The 21606-nt window shown below is 38.2% G+C and overlaps 2 protein-coding genes across 4 annotated transcripts in view; both read right to left on the reverse strand.

Annotated features, from left to right (window-relative positions):
* acot7 (acyl-CoA thioesterase 7) overlaps nt 1-14392 on the reverse strand; it is a 50526-nt gene extending 36134 nt beyond the window's left edge. The window contains exons 1-4 of one of the 3 annotated variants that reach the window (XM_088007436.1): nt 14358-14392; nt 14090-14249; nt 9474-9591; nt 8014-8170 (exon numbers count right to left, since the gene is read on the reverse strand). In XM_088007436.1, coding sequence (XP_087863562.1) covers nt 8014-8170; nt 9474-9591; nt 14090-14136 — 322 coding nt within the window. In that variant the 5' untranslated portion in view covers nt 14137-14249; nt 14358-14392. Of the gene's footprint in view, nt 1-8013; nt 8171-9473; nt 9592-11502; nt 11721-14089 lie in introns of those variants that run through there. The other 2 variants (XM_014983224.2, XM_014983226.2) reach the window with 2 other exon arrangements.
* A 1240-nt stretch (nt 14393-15632) lies between these two features.
* Nucleotides 15633-16671, reverse strand: LOC106915562 (transcription factor HES-2-like). Its single transcript, XM_014983227.2, has 4 exons — nt 16445-16671; nt 16255-16350; nt 16048-16135; nt 15633-15949 (listed from the first exon to the last, which is right to left on the reverse strand). Exons 1-4 carry the CDS (start codon nt 16532-16534, stop codon nt 15633-15635), a joined length of 591 nt encoding a protein of 196 aa, XP_014838713.2. The 5' UTR covers nt 16535-16671.
* Between the last annotated feature and the right edge of the window lie 4935 nt (nt 16672-21606).

The raw sequence follows: 21606 nt of genomic DNA on the forward strand, positions 1-21606 counted from the left end.
ACACTTGAACATCTTTGATCTCTGGTCTTGCTCCTCTTGCCCGCCTGTGTTTCTTTCTCCTCAAAGGGTTTTTACTGCCATTTTGTTTCCCCCCTTTTGTCTCCTACTCTCTGCTCTTAGTTCTTCCAAAATGGAGTAGAAAAAAATTTATTTTCGTCCTCCATCCTGGACAAAGTGTTCCAGGGTTGGATGGAGCACAGAAAGGATCATTCCTGGTGCTCAGCTCCGGTGATCAAAACCGCAGATTTTTTCAATGCACTGTGCCAAGGCTCCTTTTTTACTTTTAACTTTACTATGTTCTCCCTGTGAGATGTTACAGCCTGATAGGAAGACATTAATCATGTGGGCAGGAAAAGTTTAATGGCAGCGCTTTTCTTGTGAATTTCCAATGCTCAATTTAAACATGACAGTATACTTTAGGCTCTCTGAGTGCTTTTAGATGTTTAAAAGGAGAAAGAAAAAGAACACTTTTGTCAGCACTTAATGTCTCGAACTAAATTTACATCGACTGCGGGACAAAAACAGCTCTACGGCTGATGAACTCCAGAGCAGTTCATCCTAACACTAGCTCCACTGCAGTTCCTGTTGCAAATCTCGGATGTGCCCTAAGATTTGTTTTCTATGTTCAAGGGATTTGCCCATTTTTTTCTTGCTCATAATTTTCTTCGGATACGAATGTAAGATAAAGAAGATGTTAGCTTAACAATCTAAATCGAGCATAATCTGTTCACCAAAGCTGTCCAAAATTCTCCTCCATCTTTCAGAGCTCTGGGGCAGAGGGTGAAACATTGTGTGTTGTTTTACTCGTTAAAAAAATATTTAAAAAAAATATGTTTTAATAGAAGCTGCACAATCCCCCAGAGATTCCCTTTAGCTAATATTATGTGAGATGCTTTTTTGTAGTTTTCTACCAGTCTCTGACATTGGTCTGAGGAAAGTTTGCTCCACTCCTGACTTTCAGCTGTGAGATTGTAGAGAAGATTCTTGCATGAACAGCTTGTCTGAAGTGGCCCCCCCCGCAGTATCAAGATCTAGACTTTTACTTTGACTTGACCCCTGACTTTCCAGAACACAAACACCCTCTGATACAGCAGAATTGATGGTGCATTCTGTGTTGATCTTGGTCTTTGTTAGTGTTGTCCCAGGAAATTTTAGTAGAATCCTCATGTATTTCTTAGAGAGTAGAGGTTTACTTTTTCCACATGCATTACATTTAGAGTTTCTAGAGACTTCTTTTAGCATCTTGCAGCCTGCTTTCAGGGTGAATTTGCCTGAACAACCAGACCTGGGCTTGTTGGATGTTGTTGTGAATATCCTCCACTTGTAAACTATTTTCCACATACTTGAATGGATGATTTCAAATCCTTTCGAGACCTCTTTAAATCCCATAGCATATAATCTTCTTTCTGAAGGCTTCAGAAAGCTCTTTTAATCTAGTTCAAGTGAGAGTGAACACTTTCTTGGTGTTCACTCTCGCTTCAAATAGTCAGGAGAACAACAAACAAAATGTCTGAGGTTTGAACAGGGTATACCTATGATAAAACACTGAGTAATGATGTTCTAACCATGTGCTACTGATGTGATACGTCTGGGTGTAATTTTAGCCATTTTACATTGAGATAAATAACTGAGTCTTCACCAGAAATTGCACTCTAACCTATTACAAAAACCCAGGCTGCTAAAGGTGTCCTCATCTTTTTCAGAGGATGATATAAGAATTTGAAAGGTCTGATGGTATACTGTTACTAGCATTTTGACCAAAGTCATTTGTCTTTCAAACCTTAATGTCAATTTTACATTAAATGGTCTCACGTGAGCATGAAACAAACAGTATGGGTTAGCTGTCATTGTGTTACAAGAACAAGAGCTGTCACTACTAAGCCTCAACCCACAATGCATTCCTCTCAGCTATGTGTGTATTGAGGGGGCATAATCTGGTTAATATACCTTTATGTAAACTTGTGCTTAAAGGTGCATGCACATGTGTGGTGGATGGCCTTACCACCACCACATAGTGTTAGTATTTATTTCTTTATTAGTATAGTTTAAGATATTTCATTTAGACATATATTCTAATGGGTGCACACTTTAGTTAATGTCTGTCTGAATGGTTTATTTATATTTGTGTTTTGAGGTGCTGCTCATAGGAACCAGCTGGTGGAGGATCCTGGGGCAAACCATCCACAAACTACTGAGACTGAAGGGGGAGATGCCAAGATTATTATTTAATTTGTCACTTAAAATATTCACTTATTGTTTGTGCTAAGTCAAAGTTATTTGTTTATAGAATGCTTTAGTTAATTTTGTATTTATTTGTTCTTTTGTTTGGTCAGACATCCCTCCTGTGGTAGATTTGGGTTACTCCACCCCTATTTAAGCAGCCTTTGTTCTTTGTTTGGTAGGTCAGTTTTGTTTGTGTTTAGTTAGAGTTCAGTTGACCTCAGTTAATTTGGATCCAAATTTGTTATCTTTTGATTTATTCTTGCTTTAAATTTTTATGCTTTGTTGATGATTTTTTGAAGAATTAAATTGAAGCCTTTTTCTACTTTGAACATTTTTTGTCCTTGTTTGAGTCTGGTCCCTCACAACACGCAAAGCCCAAATGTCTCTTTTCATAGAAACAACCTGTGTTTCTCATGTGTGCAAAGCAGATCTGGGTGGCTACGGGTGCCGTGTGCGCATGAAGCTCTTCAGAAGGTGTGTGTACTTCACTTGAGGTATCCGTGTGTCCCGAGACAGTTTTGTACATGGGTGGGTACAAGAAAATCCCTAAGCACTGTGGCATGACTGTGACTGCACATGCGTGTCAGTGCGCATGTGCGATCCCCCAGCGGGGACAATCATCACGGCTCGTGCCCACAGTAGGCAGTCTTACCCTGGGGGTCTGTGACCGAGGCCCGCCTGACGAGATGCTGCCTGACTGACTGTGGAACCTGGATGCTTTGCCTCACACACACACGCAGGCATACACACATAGACAATAAACATGAATGCATAAACACAAAGATGTATCTACAAAAAAACCCACTATATACACAAGTCTTAGTCATCAGCCACTAAACCACAAAACCCTCACGGCTGTACAAAGGCACGCTCAGTTATAACAAACTTCTGCATGAAAATACACTTATTCAAGTCTGGCCCTGAATGTGTAAAATGGTGCCAGTCCTGCTTCATTTACTAAGAAGGGGGGGATGTCTGCTCAGAGTGCAGCCATGTGGGTGTGAGGATGCGTGGAAGTGCGACTTTTTTTTTTCTCTCTCTGCGTCGAACGTGTCAGCATTTCAGGCTCCTCGTGTGCCCCCTGTTCCTCCCAGCGCTCCCCGCTCGTCGGCATGCATCAGCGGCGCGGTGGAGAACGTACGCGCGTGCGTCCCCGTCAGGGCGCGTGTGCAGGTACATCCACTTGCGCATCTGTATCTGACTGGGCCACAGTGTGCGAGGGCCTGACGCTAAGCCGACATGACAGAAGCAAATAATGTCTGCTCCCGTTATCTTCTTCTTCTTCCCCCTCGGCCCCGCAGGAACCTTTTAAAGGGCCAAACGCTGATGAAAAACACGCGCTTGCATATGTAAAGTGCACATGTCACAAAATGATGAATCTAAGTGAAGATCATTAAATAAACCTGGCTTTTACATGTTAGGGAGACATGCCCACCCACCAAAAAAAAAAGGGGCACATACCACTAAGGCTTGAACACAAAAAGATGCATTCAAACACTGAGATTGAATGCACGCACACAAACATGAGCGTGTGTCCGTACATACACTCAGACATGACCCACTTCCTATTCAGTACATTTGACTGAAATCTGCACAAAGCGATAGTCGATCTTCTTGTTCTCTGTAAATATTTTCCAGATATTTTGGAATGTTTGTTTTACTACCTTGTGTTAAAACTACTATGATTAGAACTGTATACAACTTGCTTTGCTATTATAGGAATGACTGTGATTGCCTATGCTCTGTTTTGGTCGATACAGATAAAAGGGTTTATCCCAGAGGATCTCACCTCAGTGCCTTAATCAGTATGAATCTGTCTACATAGTACTGATTAAGGATTTACACTTTCTATTTGTTTATACAAGCATTTTTGTTTACTTTTCTCATTATAATGAGCATAGGGATGGTTGGAAATCATTGCAGTTTTTGTAAAACCTAATAATATGCGCAGCACGATCTTTGCTATAAAAGACATTAAAATGGTGGCCTCCAATATTCTAAAAGTAGAAATTTGTAATAGTTATGTCACTGACTTTGTCTGAGACCAACCGTTTTAGAATCCCTAATTCCTTAGTTTATAGTTGAAAAGATAATGTTGGAAAATATAATCAGATTCAGTTAGACTCAGCTCCACTTCTAGTAGGCCAAACAGATCAGGCTATTGCATGTCTACCTTATTCTTCAATGACATAAAAGCATATGCAAGTTTAATTACAAAAGTTCTCCCACATGTTCATCTAATGCATTTGATACTATAGTGTACGCAGTTTGATTGTCACTATAGTCAGATTGCTATGCATTTGTTTTGTGACAAATTCAGCGGCTCAAGCCCTGAGACGCCTCAGACGTTGTGCGTAGTGTGTAATGCAAAAGTTTTTGCAAAAGAAATAGCCAGCAGAAACTCGTTTGTTGCATTCATTCGTTCATTACATTACATAAATGATCCTACATTATGCAGATGCTCTATCTGCATTAACAATGATTTACTTGCCTCAGCATGCCAAATGCTTGGAGTACATGCGAAGGCACAACCAATTTTCTGTTTAATTCAACTAATAAATATTTGATGAGTTAGGGATATAGATAAATTCACTTTAAGCCAAAGATGCTTAAGTGATCATTAAGTATGAAAAAATTAGATGGTGACATAATTAGAAAAGTTAATTAACAGTGTTGTGATACAGTGAGAGACTGTGGATTTTATGTGTTATTCCAATTTACACATCCAAACAAAACAGGGTTTTATATAGGACCTTCCAACCTCAAAGCACATTGTGAAGGACGAATGTTTAAAGATACTGTGAAAGCATGCAGAAAGTTAGTGAGCAGTTATAAGGGCTTGATTATTCTGTAAAGTCAATAAAGGCTTTTATGCCAATTATTGAGAAGGAGTCTGTATACATTTTTTTTTCAATATTCCATTTTTAATTTGGCTGGGAAAAGAAAATTAATAATTGTTTTACGTTATTTAATATATTTTATAAAATACCTGTCTCATTTCAGATTTCAAACAAAAATCAGCAGCCTAATAATGGCATTAATCTTATGCTACACTTATTAAGGTTATATACTGGCATTTTTACCTTCGTAAATGCAACAGGGGGTTACTAGATTGATGCAGCAGGATAGAAGTGAGTCATAATGACACTGAAGTGATTGCAGATGGTCTGCAAACTTGCAGGCAATACGTTTATGAAATACAGACCATGTCAGAATGATGGATGTTGAGCTAGAATATCCATATGAATCTTATGCTAATCGATTTGTTCTCTTAGCCGTTCCAAATTATTCATGATTATTCATAACAGTGCGAGAGGCACTTTGATAAAGCCAAGACTCTGCAGAGGATTGTGGGTGAGAACAGGAAAAATTGAGCACCACATGCAACAGGTATTTTTAGGGTACTTCCTCTGACATTAAATGTTCTCAGTATTTTATGGTTGAATGTCTTCTGAACCTCAGCCTATGTCTTGAATGAATTTACTCAATGAGCTCTTTTTTTTTTCTTTTTCTTTTTTTTTTTGCCATTCAGGGGTCCTTCCTGTCAAGGCCACAGCGGACTGCCCCTGCAGATGCCTGCCTGTATGCCCACCGCTCTCCACCTGTCACCTCATATCTCTGCTTCCACCTCCATCAATGAGCGCTCGGCCCAGCAACGAGCCAACCAACCACTATGAGCCTGTTGCTATGGCAACAGCCGTCTAGGGGATACTTCTTTTGTTTCTCACAAGTCCTTTTTTTCCTCATCTATCATACCATAATTCCATACTCGCAAAGTATTTCTTCTTCTGCTCAAATTCCCCGTGCCAGTTTCCTACATCCATCTGCCTTTCTGCTTCCCTCTGTTTGCTTTTTTTCAGTCTCCCTCTCATCTCTCTATCTTTTGCACTCTGCATCTTTTTCTTACCTTCTTTAAGCACAACCAACCACTACATGTAGTTTGAAACTAATCTGCAAAGTCAGCAGTATTTGCAACTTTTTCGTCAAAGTTCAGCCATATGTTCAAAAACTGCCTTAAAAAGCTGAATAATAAACATTTGTCTCATGTGTAAATGCAGATAAAACATACCTTTATATAAATGCAGGCTGTTGCAGCTTAGTTTGCTTTTTTTTGTGCAAATGGTATTTAAAGGTTCATATATAAAACACAGCTCAATGTCAATTTTCCTGCAGCTTCATACAAGGCTGCTTGCAGAAGCGAATTTTGGTTTAAGTAGCCTGTAATAATAATCTGTAGTGCAAAATGCAGCATCTTGTTAAAACAGTTCTAGCTATTTTAAGGCAATTTTTACATATCTAGAAACGTTATTAACACAATAAGTATGATTTGCTGCCCTCTACTGAACAAACATGGTATTTTTTAACTACTGATATTGAATGAATAGATGACAAATAAAATCCCCCGCATTAAGGATCTCAACAATGCTATGTGGAAAAAAAAAAAAAAAAAAAACATTTAAGAAAATATACTATTTGAATTTCTTTAACTGTGAGACTCTCAACCTTCTCAATAGAAACATAAGGGATAAATTACCGCTTTAAATATCAAGGATATTATGGTGTGGAAAGCGTAATTAAGGTAAATATAATAATTGCTCAGAGGAAAATGAGATCCAGATTCTACAAAATATTTATGAACGTTTAAAACCGTAAGGCTGAACATGTTGTACAGAGCTCTGAGGCCATTTAATCCTAAAACTCGTGTGTTTAGGGTACAAGTGTAACATAGTTTTTGTTTTCTCTATTTATTTATTTATTTATTTTTAATGGATATTATTGATCAAACATTGACAAAACTGTGCTGAATGCTCTTACAGAGCCCCTAGTGGGACATTGAAGGAAAAACTAAAAAATGAACTTTCTGGTGCACATGAGATATTATTTAATGCACACAAGAAAATGTGTTTTTTTTTATTTTTTTCTTCACTGTTCATTGCTAAAAATTCTGAACATTGACAAACAAACTATTCAGAAAGAAAAAGGATCATTTTCATACCCTGCCCAAACACTATTGAGTAACTCTGGCTCACTGTAAGCATCTCTGATTGGTCCATACAGGATTATGCTGCTGCTGGTCTTCCAAGATGCCGTGCATGTTTGCAAGGGAAGAAATGAGGTCTAAGGATTTTGTCATTAAATCTCAGGTTAGTTCACCCAAAAAATCGCCACCACCGTTTAACTAAATTTTTTCAACACTTTTTTCAGGGAGTGAACTGTGGTTCAATTCTGCACATTTCCACATTTCTGGCTTGCAATCTGGTTCAGTGTGTCCCCCCTACTTCCTGTCTTGCAGAGATAAATTCCAACCTACAAAACCATGAACAGCAGAACAGCTATAGAAAATTTAACAATAGGTTTTTATCATGAAAAGTTCATCTATCCTCCCATCTCTGCTAGAATGACATTTTTGGGGGACTTTTTTGTTACCACAAAAAGGTTTACAATGCTGATCAAATAAAATACAGGTCCTCCTGAGCTGTGAAAGGTTCACACTGCCATTGTTCACTGCTTTTATAATGATCTGTATCTCACTTCAGACGGAGGGCCTTTGTGAGTTTCTGTTTTTAAATCCTCTAGTGCTTGACAGTTTCATGTTGTTTTTATTCCCTGCAAGACCGTTAAAGCGCCGCAAAGACATGAAACGTCACTGGATGTAAAATCAATCAATTCTGTTAAAGTGTACAGCAGCATGGGATTTATGGGCCGCTTTGCATTAGGTGTCTCTGACCTTTACTTAATGGCATGCATGGACATGTCCTTTTACTGAATGTCGGTGTTAAGTGGAGTCACCTGTCAAAATGTTTTCAGCGATGACTTTGACCTGAACCTCCAGCGAGTGCTTGGATGTGTAAGTGATCTCGGCGTTAACGTGGACCACCTCGCCGATGAACACAGGCGACAGAAACTCCGTCTTCTCCACCCGAACCAGAGCTGCTAAACATCGGTCCTACAGAAAGGGAAAAGAAAGGTTAGCGTAATTACAGAAAGAAGAATAAAAGACGAGTCATTTTTCTCGTGATGCAGTTAAATAATAATCAACTTAGAGTAATAACGCTGGAAGACATCTTGTGTCATCCCAGTATGCTTTAGCAAAGCGCCGTGTCCAACTAACAATAATGATTTCTATATCTCAAGGTTATCTTTGCAGTCAGGGGGCGTGTTGCTATCCAAAATCCAACATAAATGACCACCAACTCAACTTCTGTTCAAAACAGAATAAATGTCTAATTGTAAATGAGCTTGCATAACATAAAAACTTTGGAATTCCACTTTCAGTCTGCAACTATGGTGTTTCACCAACTGTTTTACCTTCATTAGCTCAGAAAACAATTGAAAACTTTGTCAAATTAAGTAGAGTTTCATGTATTTCTAACTTTGCTCCCACATTTTTCAGCCACCTATAATCATATAAACATAGCCTTTAACATTTGAAGTTCAGCTATTTTTTTTTCTCTCTGGTCAAAGATTAAAGCTGTGCACCGAGCTTTTATGAAAATGTGTTTGTGTCACTGTTAATGTTTGAATCATTTAAACATGAGCTTAGTCATCAAAATCTGATGACTAAGTTCATCAGATTTTGATGAGCTTAGTCATCAAAATCTAAGCTCATAAAGGCAGCATTGACTAAAGAATGCTGTCTATATTTAATCTTCAGTGAGATGACAATCTCAGATGAGATTCAAATGAGATGATAATCGGAGCAAACGTGAGCTAAAGTTCACCGTTTTTTTGTTTTTCGCATCCACACCAGGTGAAAAGTACAACCATGACAGTGAGCCAATTCTAAATTTAACAAAAAAAAATTCCACAATATGGGTCACTTAATGCAACCTGAAATAAAGCGGATATCTCAAATAAAAATAAATAAATAAATAAAAATGTTTTGTTTTAATATTTTGCAGCAGACAGGAAATGAGCAAAAACAGAAGAGGTAAGACACGTTTTCAAGGCCAGGAATTAAACCCTGGTGGCTGTGTGGAGGATTAGCCTCAAGTTTATGAGCCGTATTTTCTTCTTGTTGCATATAATGGATGTTGTGTTCAATGTACCTTCAAAATGGGGGATCGGAACAAGTGATGAAGGCATTTACAGTCTGTGCGACAGAATGCAGCGTCATGCTGCTAATGGTTTAATGCTTGAACTTGGCGTGCTGCACTATGAAGATTCAGGGCTGAGAGGACTTCCTAATATTTTTGCTTACTTCACCACTGGAATAAAAATAATGAGGACTAAATATGGTCAGTACTTACTCCATCCTGTGTGTTGCAGTGTCTCGTGCCGATGATGCTTCCAGCTTCTTCGATCATCTTGAGGATGATGCCGCCGTGAACGTTACCCATAAAATTGGCGTCGTCTGGCAGCATAACCCTGCAGCAAAGCAACAGACTAAGTGTCAGAATCTGGTGGTAACATGTCAGCATTAATAAATAATTTTGGAGTAAGATAAAGAACCCCACTACAATTGTTGGCGTCATAGTTAAACTTAGGTAAAAAAAAAAAAAAGACTTAAAATGAACACACACACACACACACACACACACACACACACACACACACACACACACACACACACACACACACACACACACACACATCCACATAAAATCTAAATAGCTAACAGTTATACAGACGCAGGTTTCTATTTTGTTGATGTGGCCTGTCCATTTTGATGGAAAATGCCATGTGAGTGACTTTATTTAATAAAGTCCCTCACACGGTTATGATGCTGTCTGGAGATGTCAGTTACCAGTTTCCAGGTATACCAAACTTTTACACAATTATGGTTTCAGAAATGCAAAAAAACTTCCATCATGCTAGTAATGGGTGCTTTCAATGAGATGCAGTAAAAAGGGCCAAAGTGACCCAAGTCGTTTACAGTTTTATAGAGCGCAGATTAATACATCACGCCCCCTCCCCTACTTGTTTCTGCACACTTCCAGTCAACTGGCTGAAAGAAACTTAATACAGTTTTCCCTCATTTACAGCAAAGACACATTTGGCTGTTTCATGGTGAAAAACACAAACAGTGTTGTTATGGAAAGTAAAGGAGCACCGCCTCGCATCACACGCTTTAATGTCTGTTAAAAGGTCGACCTCAGAGTGACCTTCAGTGGACAGCTTGATTAAGAACTTAGCAATCACTTTGTTATGCCAGTGTTACTCTACAAAGAACAAAATGAGCATTTTTGATTTTTGCAATAAGCATTCAAAAACTATCACTAAATTTAATAAGCGTTTTTTTTGTCGTTTTTTTGTTTTTCGCTCAAGTATTAGATAAAAAGATTCTTTAACAGCCAATACTTAATGTTTCTTCGGCATTAGATATTTATTTTTCTCCTTTAAACAAAAACCATACAATTATGGCATGCTATACACTGTCGTATTACATTTTAGTCCAAATTTCTTGTCATTAAGCTGTGATATGTTACTTTCAAGTTATCATACTAATAATCCTAATTCTCGATTGTATTTAATTAGCATGGATCAAGTCAAAAGGCACAGTGCCAGTCTCACAAAGACAAGAAAGACTCAGAGGCCGTAAGTGACTAGTCACAACTGAGACTGATGAAGGTTGCTGCAACAGATTGTTGTGTCCTTGGTGGGTTTCATTGCTAGAAAACAGTAAAGCAGGAGAAAGCATCCTCTGCAGTCCCATGAAAACTTCTTCTCTTTTTTACATTTGTCATAGTTAAAGAACGGGTCTAACAAGACCGACTAATCTTGTGAATCAGAAAGTAAGTCATACTTAACAACAGAAGAATGCAATTCATGATGAAAGGAAATCCATCTCATAACACCTTTCTTAATCTTTCACTGCGATGTGGTTTAGTTCCCACAAAACGCCCCATTCACTCAGCTTCTCATGTGAGTGCAAAAGGCTTCCTGTGAAACATTTTTCAGTTGGGTGGGGAAAATTAGTTTTCAGCACTGAAAATGCTCCAAGAGCTGTAAGATCACAGTGACCTGAGTGTTCATGACTCAGAACAAAGCAAAGCGACTTTCACAGCTACGAACACAATAAGTATGAGATAATAAAACAGGGTTAGTGTTGTGAAACCTGATGAGTCTGATGAACTTTTAACAGTTGTAGTATGTGGTATCAGCAGGGGTGTGGATGCTGTAACAAGTTTAGATATGAAGTTGAAAACTAGTTTGAAACTTAAGATCAGTGAATAGTTAAGTTTTTAAATTATTCTTTTTATAATTAAGCTATGCGCGTTTAAAAACCCCCCGAATACAACAAAAAAAAAGTTTATATTTCTCAGTGCAATAAAGTACCTGCTGAGTTGGAATTTCTTTACCACATCCTCACATCCAGCTCCCACATCTGTACAGTCGTCCCTGCAGCCTGGTTGACTTTGACTAGGCTTCCGTTTTTCCATCACTGCTACTGTTTTGTCCACTTCATCTGCTGCCTCTTTACAATCCATCTTCACACCCTGTTTTGGCTCTGTTCTCTCTCGACGCCTCCCTGCTACTGTGATCTCTGGTTTTGACAATGTTCTTACAACTGATGTCATGCAGGGTAAACCCCAAGCCGGCTAAAAAAGTTGTCCGAGACCAGACGAACCTGATCTCGGCAGACACTCAACAACAGACAAATAAAATCTGACGTCGTCAGGACAGGAAGAACAGGAATTGTGTCAAACAATGACATCACGTAGTGACGTGAAAAAATGACGCACCGTTGGTCACAATTTGTTTCGTAAATGCCTGAGTAAAAAGTAGCCTGGATTTTCAAATAAATCATAAATCTAGATTAAAATGTCTTTGGTTTTTTGAAGATTTTTTTTTAAACAAAAAAACACCCTCAAGCTAATGTTTGTGTAATTCAGCATACTGTAGTTTTTTACTACATTGTACCCACCTCTTAGTGTTTTTTTATGAATTTTTACACCTAAAGTTCTTGGATATCTGCCTATTTTTGTAATTTCCTGTTCAAATGTGGTTAATAATGAGTAATGCCGTGGGTATTTTTGTTTGTTTTTACACCTTTGACTATGTCGTAGCAGTCATTCTATTCTCATATGAAAAGCTTTTTTCAATTAGATTTGAAACTAGAGTTGGGTTGATTGCTCCAATCCGCACTGAAATAAGGTTGAAGCAATTTGTCTTTTGCCTTCGTTAGAATGCAACTTTTGATTTTGCAAACAAATTAGCTGCTTCACTGCTGGATTGTTTTAGAAAAACAACACAGTTACTGAGTGAAGAAGGCAGAGTTATCGTCAGTATCAGGAGGGGAAAAAAAACAACCCATAAATGGACATCTTGGCAACAAAACATTTCCTTTTAAGGTATTTTCCTTTTCCCTGCAACCAAACAAGTCAACTACTTTTACTTATTTGCATCCACGCCCACATGTGAAATGTTCTTGCTTTCTAAAACAAACACGCACTCAGTGCTCTACAGCGTTGTAGAGTACAGCATAGTAGAAAGAAAGATTCAAAGAAGCGCAAAAGATCAGCTCCGGCCATTCTATACACGTGTAACTTTACTGACTCTTTGATCATCTAAATGTTCGATACATGAATCACTTCAAAGCTTCTGCAGGCTTAAATGCTGAAATGTTTCAAGTTCTGACTGCTTCAAACTTGTTAAACTGGATGCAACCATAAATCCTAATCAGTACTCTTAAGTTTATTTTCTGTGAGAAAAGTGTTTGATAAAACTGCCAGTATCCAGTGCCTTGCAAAAATATTCATACCTCTTTTACTGTTTATGTCATAGACCAATTCAAAGTATTGCATAATGTTTAGGGAGAAGGAAATTTGTATGTCTATCAGCTTTGCACCTTATGCTGGGTTATCTCTCCAATCTTTGCACTTTTAGAGGTTTTGCACATTCTTCTTCGCAAAACAGCCCAAGCACAACGTGCCACAAATTCTAAATTAGATAGAACTCTGAACTTTGACAGAGCCACTACACTCGAATTTGCATTCCTCTGTCTCTGTAACAATTGTTTTGCTGCCTCTAAAAGGTTTTCATATAGGATTGTTTAGATTGATCTGTCCCCTCATCAACTCTAACCAGTTTCAAAATCCCTGCTAAGGAAAAGTCTCTTAATTTTTACCTGAAAAACATGTTGAAATACTTATTTTTGATTCAATTAATAATGAAGATTCAATCTACAGTCACTGGGGTTTCATTAAACAAAGTAAAAACCCAATGGCATTGGTAGGTTAAACGATGAAACTGTATACCATTGGTTAGCTTGAAGCTAGACTGGGATGTGACGACCTCAGATATTAGACATATTGCGATTGAGTTATGTAGCGCCCTCTGCAGGCGAAAGAGAATAGCTACAGCCGTACATGGTGAGTTTATTCATAGAAGGGATTTTTTTAATACACCGGCTATTAGATTAGCATTCACTACAGAGTAGTCTGCTGAATAACTGTTTCTTTCTATGTCGTGTATTTTTAATAATATCTTTAAAACATAAGTCCAAAGATTTTTCAGGAGTCACAGGAGAGGAGATATCGATCTCTTGCTCTTAAAAATTAACCTTTATTTTAGCTTTTAGGCTATAACGAGCTGTTCTAGACAGTTAAAGCGCTTCCTGCCCAGGTCGCTAATCGAGCTAAGGTCACAGCTAAGATCCTTAAAACAGCAGCTGCAGGCTGTGATAAACCGAAGCAGAATACATATTGTGGAGTGCTGACTTAATAAAGGCGGTGTTTTCACGGACGAAGTGGACATCTTGTGTTAGAATGAGTCCCGAAGCGGCGGATTATCTGGGTTATCATCCGGGTGAGCAAACGGTCACACGGCGGCGCGAGCAGAAAGCGCTGTGCTCATCATTACCGACAAACCAAGCGAGTCTTATCTTCGCTCCACATTAGAAAATTAACCATGGACGCCATACCTGCATAACTGGAGGGAGGATGCTTCGTCCATCCCCGGCGACGACATGGTTTGGTCTCCCCTGGACTGCCGGTGTCGTGTTCCTGCGTGATACTGAGTAATCAGGCAGACTCCCCCGGCGGCGTCCCAGGGCTGCTGTGGTCACCGTGCCTCTTTCAGGACTGTTTGAAAGGGGAAAGTAACGGAGACCGCAAAAATGTTGACCAGATTATTCATTATTATGGTTTACACTTTATAAAGTAAAGGAAACTTGAATGGCGTTTATATACCGAGCTCTAGTGAAATAAGATGTCGTTGTGCAGTAAAAACTGAAACTATGTCAGTACTTTAACTTACCAGAAGGGGGCAGCAGAGACCGCTCAAACATCATCCTCACCAGTGTTACATTTGATCATGTCTGTAGGTGGCGCATTTGAACTAAACATTTGTCCCACAGCAGACATGCTTATAACAGTGCGATTAATTATTTATTCAATAAAGTGCCCGTGTTGATTCACATTCTATGCTATTTTTGCACCAATATGTAATGTTACATTAATCAATATTTATTTATAGAGTCTCTTTTTAACAGGCACAGTCTGGCGATGCGTTTTACACAACTAAAATTCAACTGCTGAAATAAATTTCCCTCAATAAGATATGCAGTAGTTTGAAAAATTAAAGTGAACTCCAAATTATAAAAACTGTTTAAATAAGCTTGGAAAAAGAAGCAAAGGATAGTGAAAAGCACAATATATTAAAATTACACCTGTTTATAAACCAGAACATAGAAAAAAATAAGAAAAAGGCACATGTCAAAAAATATTAAGTGCTTTATGGTTAGATTTTGCAGTTAAAGTGTGTTTAGGTATATTTTTTTTATCCTTTTTATGGTCTCTTTTTTCTTTTTCTTTTTTTATTTCTACACCCTAGCTCTTAAATCCAGTTTCCCTTTAATTTTAGCTCTAATTTGAAAATAATACTTTTAATTGATTTTATTTTTCATTCATTTATTGTTTTTAAGGCAGCAAGCGAATCCCCATTAAGTATGCACAGAGGGGAAAAAAACAACTCAAGACGTAACCACGACATCGTAGTTTTATTTATTTACATCACATATACAATAGATGCTGCAAACAGCACAAGTACAGCACGTCCCCAAATGAAGATACTCTTACAGAGACATTCAATGTCTACAAAGTCCATTTGCACTGATTCAGAACTCTGAAGTCTTTTGTGCAAATCCGTACACATAATGACCCCCAGGGTCTTACAGGGCTGTTTCAATAGCCCTTCATCATTCAATCCAGCGAGAGGACTAAATATTGAACGTATACATACATGCGGATTTAAGAAGAATACGACTGTCTAACATTGTCAACTTACACAAGACAACGGACCTGCGCGCAAAACTCAAGTATATAATACTTCATCAAACCACTTCAACAATAAGTTCTAAAGAACCATACATATTTACAAGTAATTCAACTTAAAAATAGTACATCAGAATAGCACGATAAAAGAGTCCTCGTCGTTAAAGATGAGGGATCTTTAACTGCGGAGCTCTACCAGGGTCTCCACACAGCAACGCGGACTGGCTGCGGGCCTGACTGCGCTCGGCTGGCTGCTGACGCTGGCTGGCTCTCCAGGCTGGCACTGACGCAGCTTTTCAGGGTCAGGATTTTTTGATGGAGCAGAGGGAAAGCCCTGGCGTTGTGGGCGCAGCATTTCGGGCAGGTCGACGCGCTGTTCGCAGACATGGACTTCTGGACGAAGTCCTCGACTCGCTGGCGCGCTTCTTGCTCCAGGTTGGTTTTGGGGAGCAGAGCGGGGACGCGCTGGAGGCAGGCTTTGAAACCTTCTCTGTAGCTGTCTGCTGGACCTGAAAAGACGAATAAACGTGAGTTTTTATGTTCACAAATGGAGTCCGGGGCTTAAGTGCTGATTGAAACGATTTAGAGGCGCAGAATTCTTACTCACTTTTGACGTTAACAGGAGGAATGTCACTGAGGAACTTCACGGTCATTTCCAGGATGTCGGCTTTCTCCAGCTTGGAGTAGCGGGTTTTCTGTTAAGAAAAAAAAAACACAAAGGCGAATGTTAAACACGCAGAGTTCAAAGTTATCTTGAGTTTATGGAGCCACATTTTAACTTTGCTTCTGATAAAATTAGAATAGAGAGGCTTACGTCTCTGCCTGTGAGCGGAAGAATGAGATTCTTCAAGTGGTTCAGGCTGTCGTTGATCCGGGCGCGCCTTCGTTTTTCCATCAGTGGTTTCATAGTCTGAAGAGAACACAGAGAGTTTGAGTTTACATTCATATGGCTAAAAAATTGGAGCTGATCCCAAAAACAAAAACAAAACAGGCATTTAGCTTACCTTTCTCAAATCCAGAGCCTCTTTCCTTTTGGCCACAGTCAGCCTTGGAGGAAAAGACTGGAGAGCGTCATAGATCGTGTTTGGAGACATTTCTCAGTGTCGTCTTTGTACCACAGAAGCGTTCAAGAGCTAAATCGGGGAGGATGTGTCGCTAACGGACTGATGGCTCGGTATTTATCCAAGTCCGCGGCGTCGGTTTCCGTGCGTCACGGCTACGCCCCCAAGCCGACTCAAACGATCCGGACTGGCCCGTATGCGACAAAATCAACACAAAAGCATTGGATTTAATAAGATAACCATCTGTTCACAGTTTATAAGGTATGTGGAAAAAAATTGCGTGTCTGCAATTTGATCCACAGACATAAACCAAACAAAAGCTGCGTCAGAAAGCTGGAGAAATCAGTCCGTAAAGACGCACAGCATTGCAAATCATATGGTGGGTTATTTACCTACCAGAAAGTAATTTTCAAAACTCCCAAACAGACATCAACACCACTTTTTCTTTTTTGCTTAGTGGTTGAATTATTTTACGATTCATTCTTTGAACAAAAACTCTAATATTAGTGCGCAATTGCGCAACAAAGCACAGCTTTGGTGCTTCTCGAAGTTTGACATGAACAATAAGTAACTTGAGATAAAAATGTTTTAATTTGTGTATATGTATTTTCAAACAATATCTCTATAACACATAGATAAGAAGGCTTTTGAATCGCTGGATGTCCTGGTGTAATTTGATTATAATTACGTTTAACCCTAAATGTTCCTTTTTGTGATCTTCTCTGGTCCTCTTTATAATATCAAAGTTTAAATTGTTCTATGTATTTTGAATGAAAATCCAGACCAAAGCAGGTTGCAGTACGTGCATCACTCACATAGGGGTCAGGTTTGTGTGTGTTCAGAAAATTATCCCCTCAAACACACACTTGTTCTCCGATCACACACCCAAGCCACGCTAGTTTTATATAACATCTGCTCCTATACTTTGACAACAAAAGCTTAGCATATCCATATGACGTTTTTATGCAGTTTTTGTCTGGAGGCTCGGGGGAGGGTCTCTACCTGTAGGGAGTGTCCGACTGCAGCTACCCCTTCAAGCAGAGGTGGGGGCCGAAAAATCGGGGGATAAAGAGGGGATGGGGGTGCTCGTTAACAACAGCTTTTGCTTAAAATAAAAATTACACCATTTTGATTGTTTTTTTGTTTTGTATTTTTTGTTTGTTTGTTTGTTTGTTTTGTTTTTTCCAGAACTTGAATTTTGCGAAAGTTTAAGTCGAGTTTGACACGAAGCGTTCGTTGAGTACGCGTCGTTTCTCTTTCAATTCTCTGCAAACGAACATCTAAAATGTGCACCAATGTTTCTGGTTTTGAATTTAAAAAAAAACTGAAGCGACATTGACAGCCCATCAAATGCCTCTGCACTCAGGGGAACCACGCGCGCAGCACGCGCCACGGGGACCAGATGGCTGTCTGTTACAAATCCCCGACCCCACCCTCACCCTGTAGCTCCATTTTATCACCACCATCTCTCCTCCCCCATTCATCTCCTGCGTCGTGGCTCTCGATCCCTCCGATTCTTATCCGAAGCAGTGGGACACGCGCGTGCACCGTCTCCTACAACCCCCTCATCCCTTTTTCCCCCACCCCGCCGTACCCCTCCAGCCCAAACTTCAAAATTCAAGACACATGATCTCCACGGTGTTTTGGCTTGGGTATCCCGTCTGCACGCATCTCATAGGTCTGTCCTATTCCGGTCCAATCACAACACGCCATTCTCCCACTCCCCCACCTCCATTTAACTCTTCCTTAGTTTGAGTCTGGATGTTTTTCAGCGTCCAAGCTATCGTTCATTAGTTCTGGCCACAAAAAGCATAAAAAAAGAAAAGAAAGAAAAAAGAAAAACGTTGTCGGTTGTTGAGGACAAAAGATTCTGGGCATGACTCAGATTCTTTCTACAGGAGTGTTACATCGTGTTCCCATACAGTCATCCTTAGTGTCTATATATATATATATATATATATATATATATATACACACACACACATATGGGTGATTCTATAATTGGAGATACATTTGGCACTTCAAGAAATGACAAAAAAAAACTTTTCATTTCTTAAAAATTTTCTTAGGTAGTCTATTGAAAAGGTATTAAACTTTAAAAAAATCTGTAATTGCCAAACATTAGCTACATATTTTATAATTTTTTCTCAGAAAAAACGTATATTTTGCGGTATGTTATGTCAACTCTGTTACGGACAATATAGACAGTGAGTGAAAAAAACAATAAATTCTAGCAGACTAAAATATTTTTATTCCATTACACCAAGTGTCCTACTACCCAAATACTTTAAATGGAGATGTTTTACTTAAAAATACATTTTAAACAATCAAAAGATACTCAACTTTTCACAGAGTTGTTCGCATAGGGTCAAACGTTTTTCATTAAAACTCATTGAAAACCATCATTCTTTTAGAAATAAAATTGGTCAGTAATACTAAATCACAGCAGAAGTCAACCAACAATGTATATGGTGCTCTAGACAACAGTTTTCCTTTTTTTTTTGGTGAAAGTATGTCATAAACATGTCAACTCTGTTACCTAACAGAGTTGGTGTTAGTAACAGAATTGACAGGACCATAATAATTTAGAACTGAAAACTCTGTTATTGTCAACTCTGTTACCCTATTTGGTAACAGAGTTGACAGTAACAGAATTGACAATTTCAAACATTTTTATTAAAAACTCCACTTGTGAGTAGAAATTGTGAAAAAACATGACACCACTGAGATAATGGTTTAAAAACCATTAAAAAAACTTGTCTCTGATCAAAAATCTGTTGTATTTTTCTCATGATTCTTTGGTAACAAGATTGACGTTGAAAACGATAACACCTGGTGATTGTGATTTTTAAACTAAAATATTTCCCAGAGAATGGCACATAGACCTCTGTGTGTTTCAGGTCTTATCAGTAAAAGTAAATGACTTAATTTTATGCAGTTTATATAGCCGTAGAAGGCAATTTCCCAGATTTACAGGGACAAAACCATATGGTAACAGAGTTGAGAAAAAATTCTCGGACACATATTTTTTCAAAAATAAGGGTATTTTGAGTCAATTTAATGTGATGTTGTTATTAAATTGACCTTTTAGGCAGTTTAAAAAAAGACAGAAAAAACAAATTCACCAAAGAAAAATAATAAAACATAGGTTTTTGCATCATTTTTCAGGTTAATAAAAAAGACAGTACCCAACTCGGACAACAAGAAATCTTGGTTTTTCAGCTATATAAAACAATTTTAAATGTATTTACTTAAATGTTTTTACTTGTTAAATATTATGATCCATTAAAATGAGTAATAAATTACGAAAACATTTAAAAATTGAAATATTTTAATATACCAGACCAAAAATAATGACTCTGGACATCAAATGTATCTGCAATTATAGAATGACCCATATATAGGCTAATTCAATTCATTACAAAAACATTTCAAACGTTGAAATAAGATCATGTTGATGATCATAGCTCACAGTTGATTAAACACAAATTCAATAGACGATAAGAGTACGATTTTAAAAATATATATATCGACAATACAGAATTTCTAGCACTGTGTTTTGGTCTACACAAGGGTAAGATCCAAAAAGTTGAAGAAGATGGCTGTTTACAGAGCGCTGTGTCCAAGCATATTAATGCAAAGTTAAGTGGAAGGATAACATTTAGCAGAAGTAGGAGGAGAAATTTACCGCAGTTAGCTTTAAAAAAATCCACATGGTAGAACACTATTAAAATACAAGACAAACAATACTTCAAGAGCAAAATTAAGAGTAATAAGAAAGAAAAAACAATGGATATGGACATGAAAATTGAGATTACAAAGGTCTGCATTGTTAAAATTGGCAACCAGATTATTGCCAATTGCAAATTGCTTAAACTTTGCTTATATAATTAGTTCTTCAACAACGCTGTCTATAGGTTAAAATTATGTTTTATCATCATTAAATTTATGTGACATTTTTGCATTGATAAATGTTATGTATTTGAATTATGAAGACCAGCAGCATGATTTTGTGGTGAAGTAACAAAGACAAGCCCTTTCCTGGAACCGAGCGGCACACTTGCTCCACGCGTCCCTCACCTACCCCCCACCATCCCCGCAGCAACAGAGGAGGGTGATGAAGAGGGAGGGGCTCAGCACCTCTCCGTTTCCTTCTTACGATAAGAGCCCCCTTCGTTTGTCTTTTCAGGCAAATTCAGCGTCAGAAACCCATCTGTGCGGTCAGGATAACATTGAGCCTTTGTCTGACCGTGGAGCGACACATCATGGGAATTAAGAAACACAAGCTCCAGAGCAAGTGACTTTTACCGCAGCGTGGTGGGAGAGAGACGCCATTCAGTGCTTTTCATGCCATTTAACAAAAAAAGCGCAGTTTTAGGATTGTTTTTTTTATTATTATTATTTACCGCCATAAACATAAACTCCTTCAGAAATATAGAGTATTAAAATGTTCATGTGGACAGGTCCAAGAGAACAAGAATAGCATGTAACGGATTTTATAACCAGTAGCCAAAAATAATCAAGTATTTTGTAAGGATAACATCTACCAAATATGTATATACACAGAGGCGTCAAATGTAAAAGTTTCTTCTTTAGTTGGAAAAGCTAAAGCTCAACTGCAAAATAGGGAAACTTGCCTGCTTATAGTTATGAAATTATTTTATATGAAAGAGAAGCTTTCTACTAGTAAGCAAGCAAGCTTAAAACAAAAAATGTTTTTAGATATTAAAAAATACTACAAAAAGTACAGAATATTTGATATTTCATTTAGTCCATTATGAGAGTATTAATTTTAGCATTCAGAAGCACGAGGGCTGTGCTGTCCTCACAACATGTGACTATATGCTAGACAACCAGCGAACAACTAACAAAAGGTCTTCACACAAGGACGGCTTTTCTTAACGAATGAGTTTTTAGAAACGTGTTTTTGTTACTGAACAAAACATTAAGATAATACACTTATCTTAATACACTTATCGTAATGCAACACTCGAAACGTTTTTTAACTGATATGTAACAAGAAAGGGAAAAAATCATTACTAGTCAATAGACACAATATTGCTATTTATCGACCAAAAAAACAACACATGTCTTCCAATCAAATA

Source organism: Poecilia mexicana, unplaced genomic scaffold, assembly GCF_051168715.1.
Source record: "Poecilia mexicana isolate PSO_F unplaced genomic scaffold, ASM5116871v1 scaffold_7, whole genome shotgun sequence".
In the NCBI taxonomy this organism is placed as follows: Eukaryota; Metazoa; Chordata; class Actinopteri; order Cyprinodontiformes; family Poeciliidae; genus Poecilia; species Poecilia mexicana.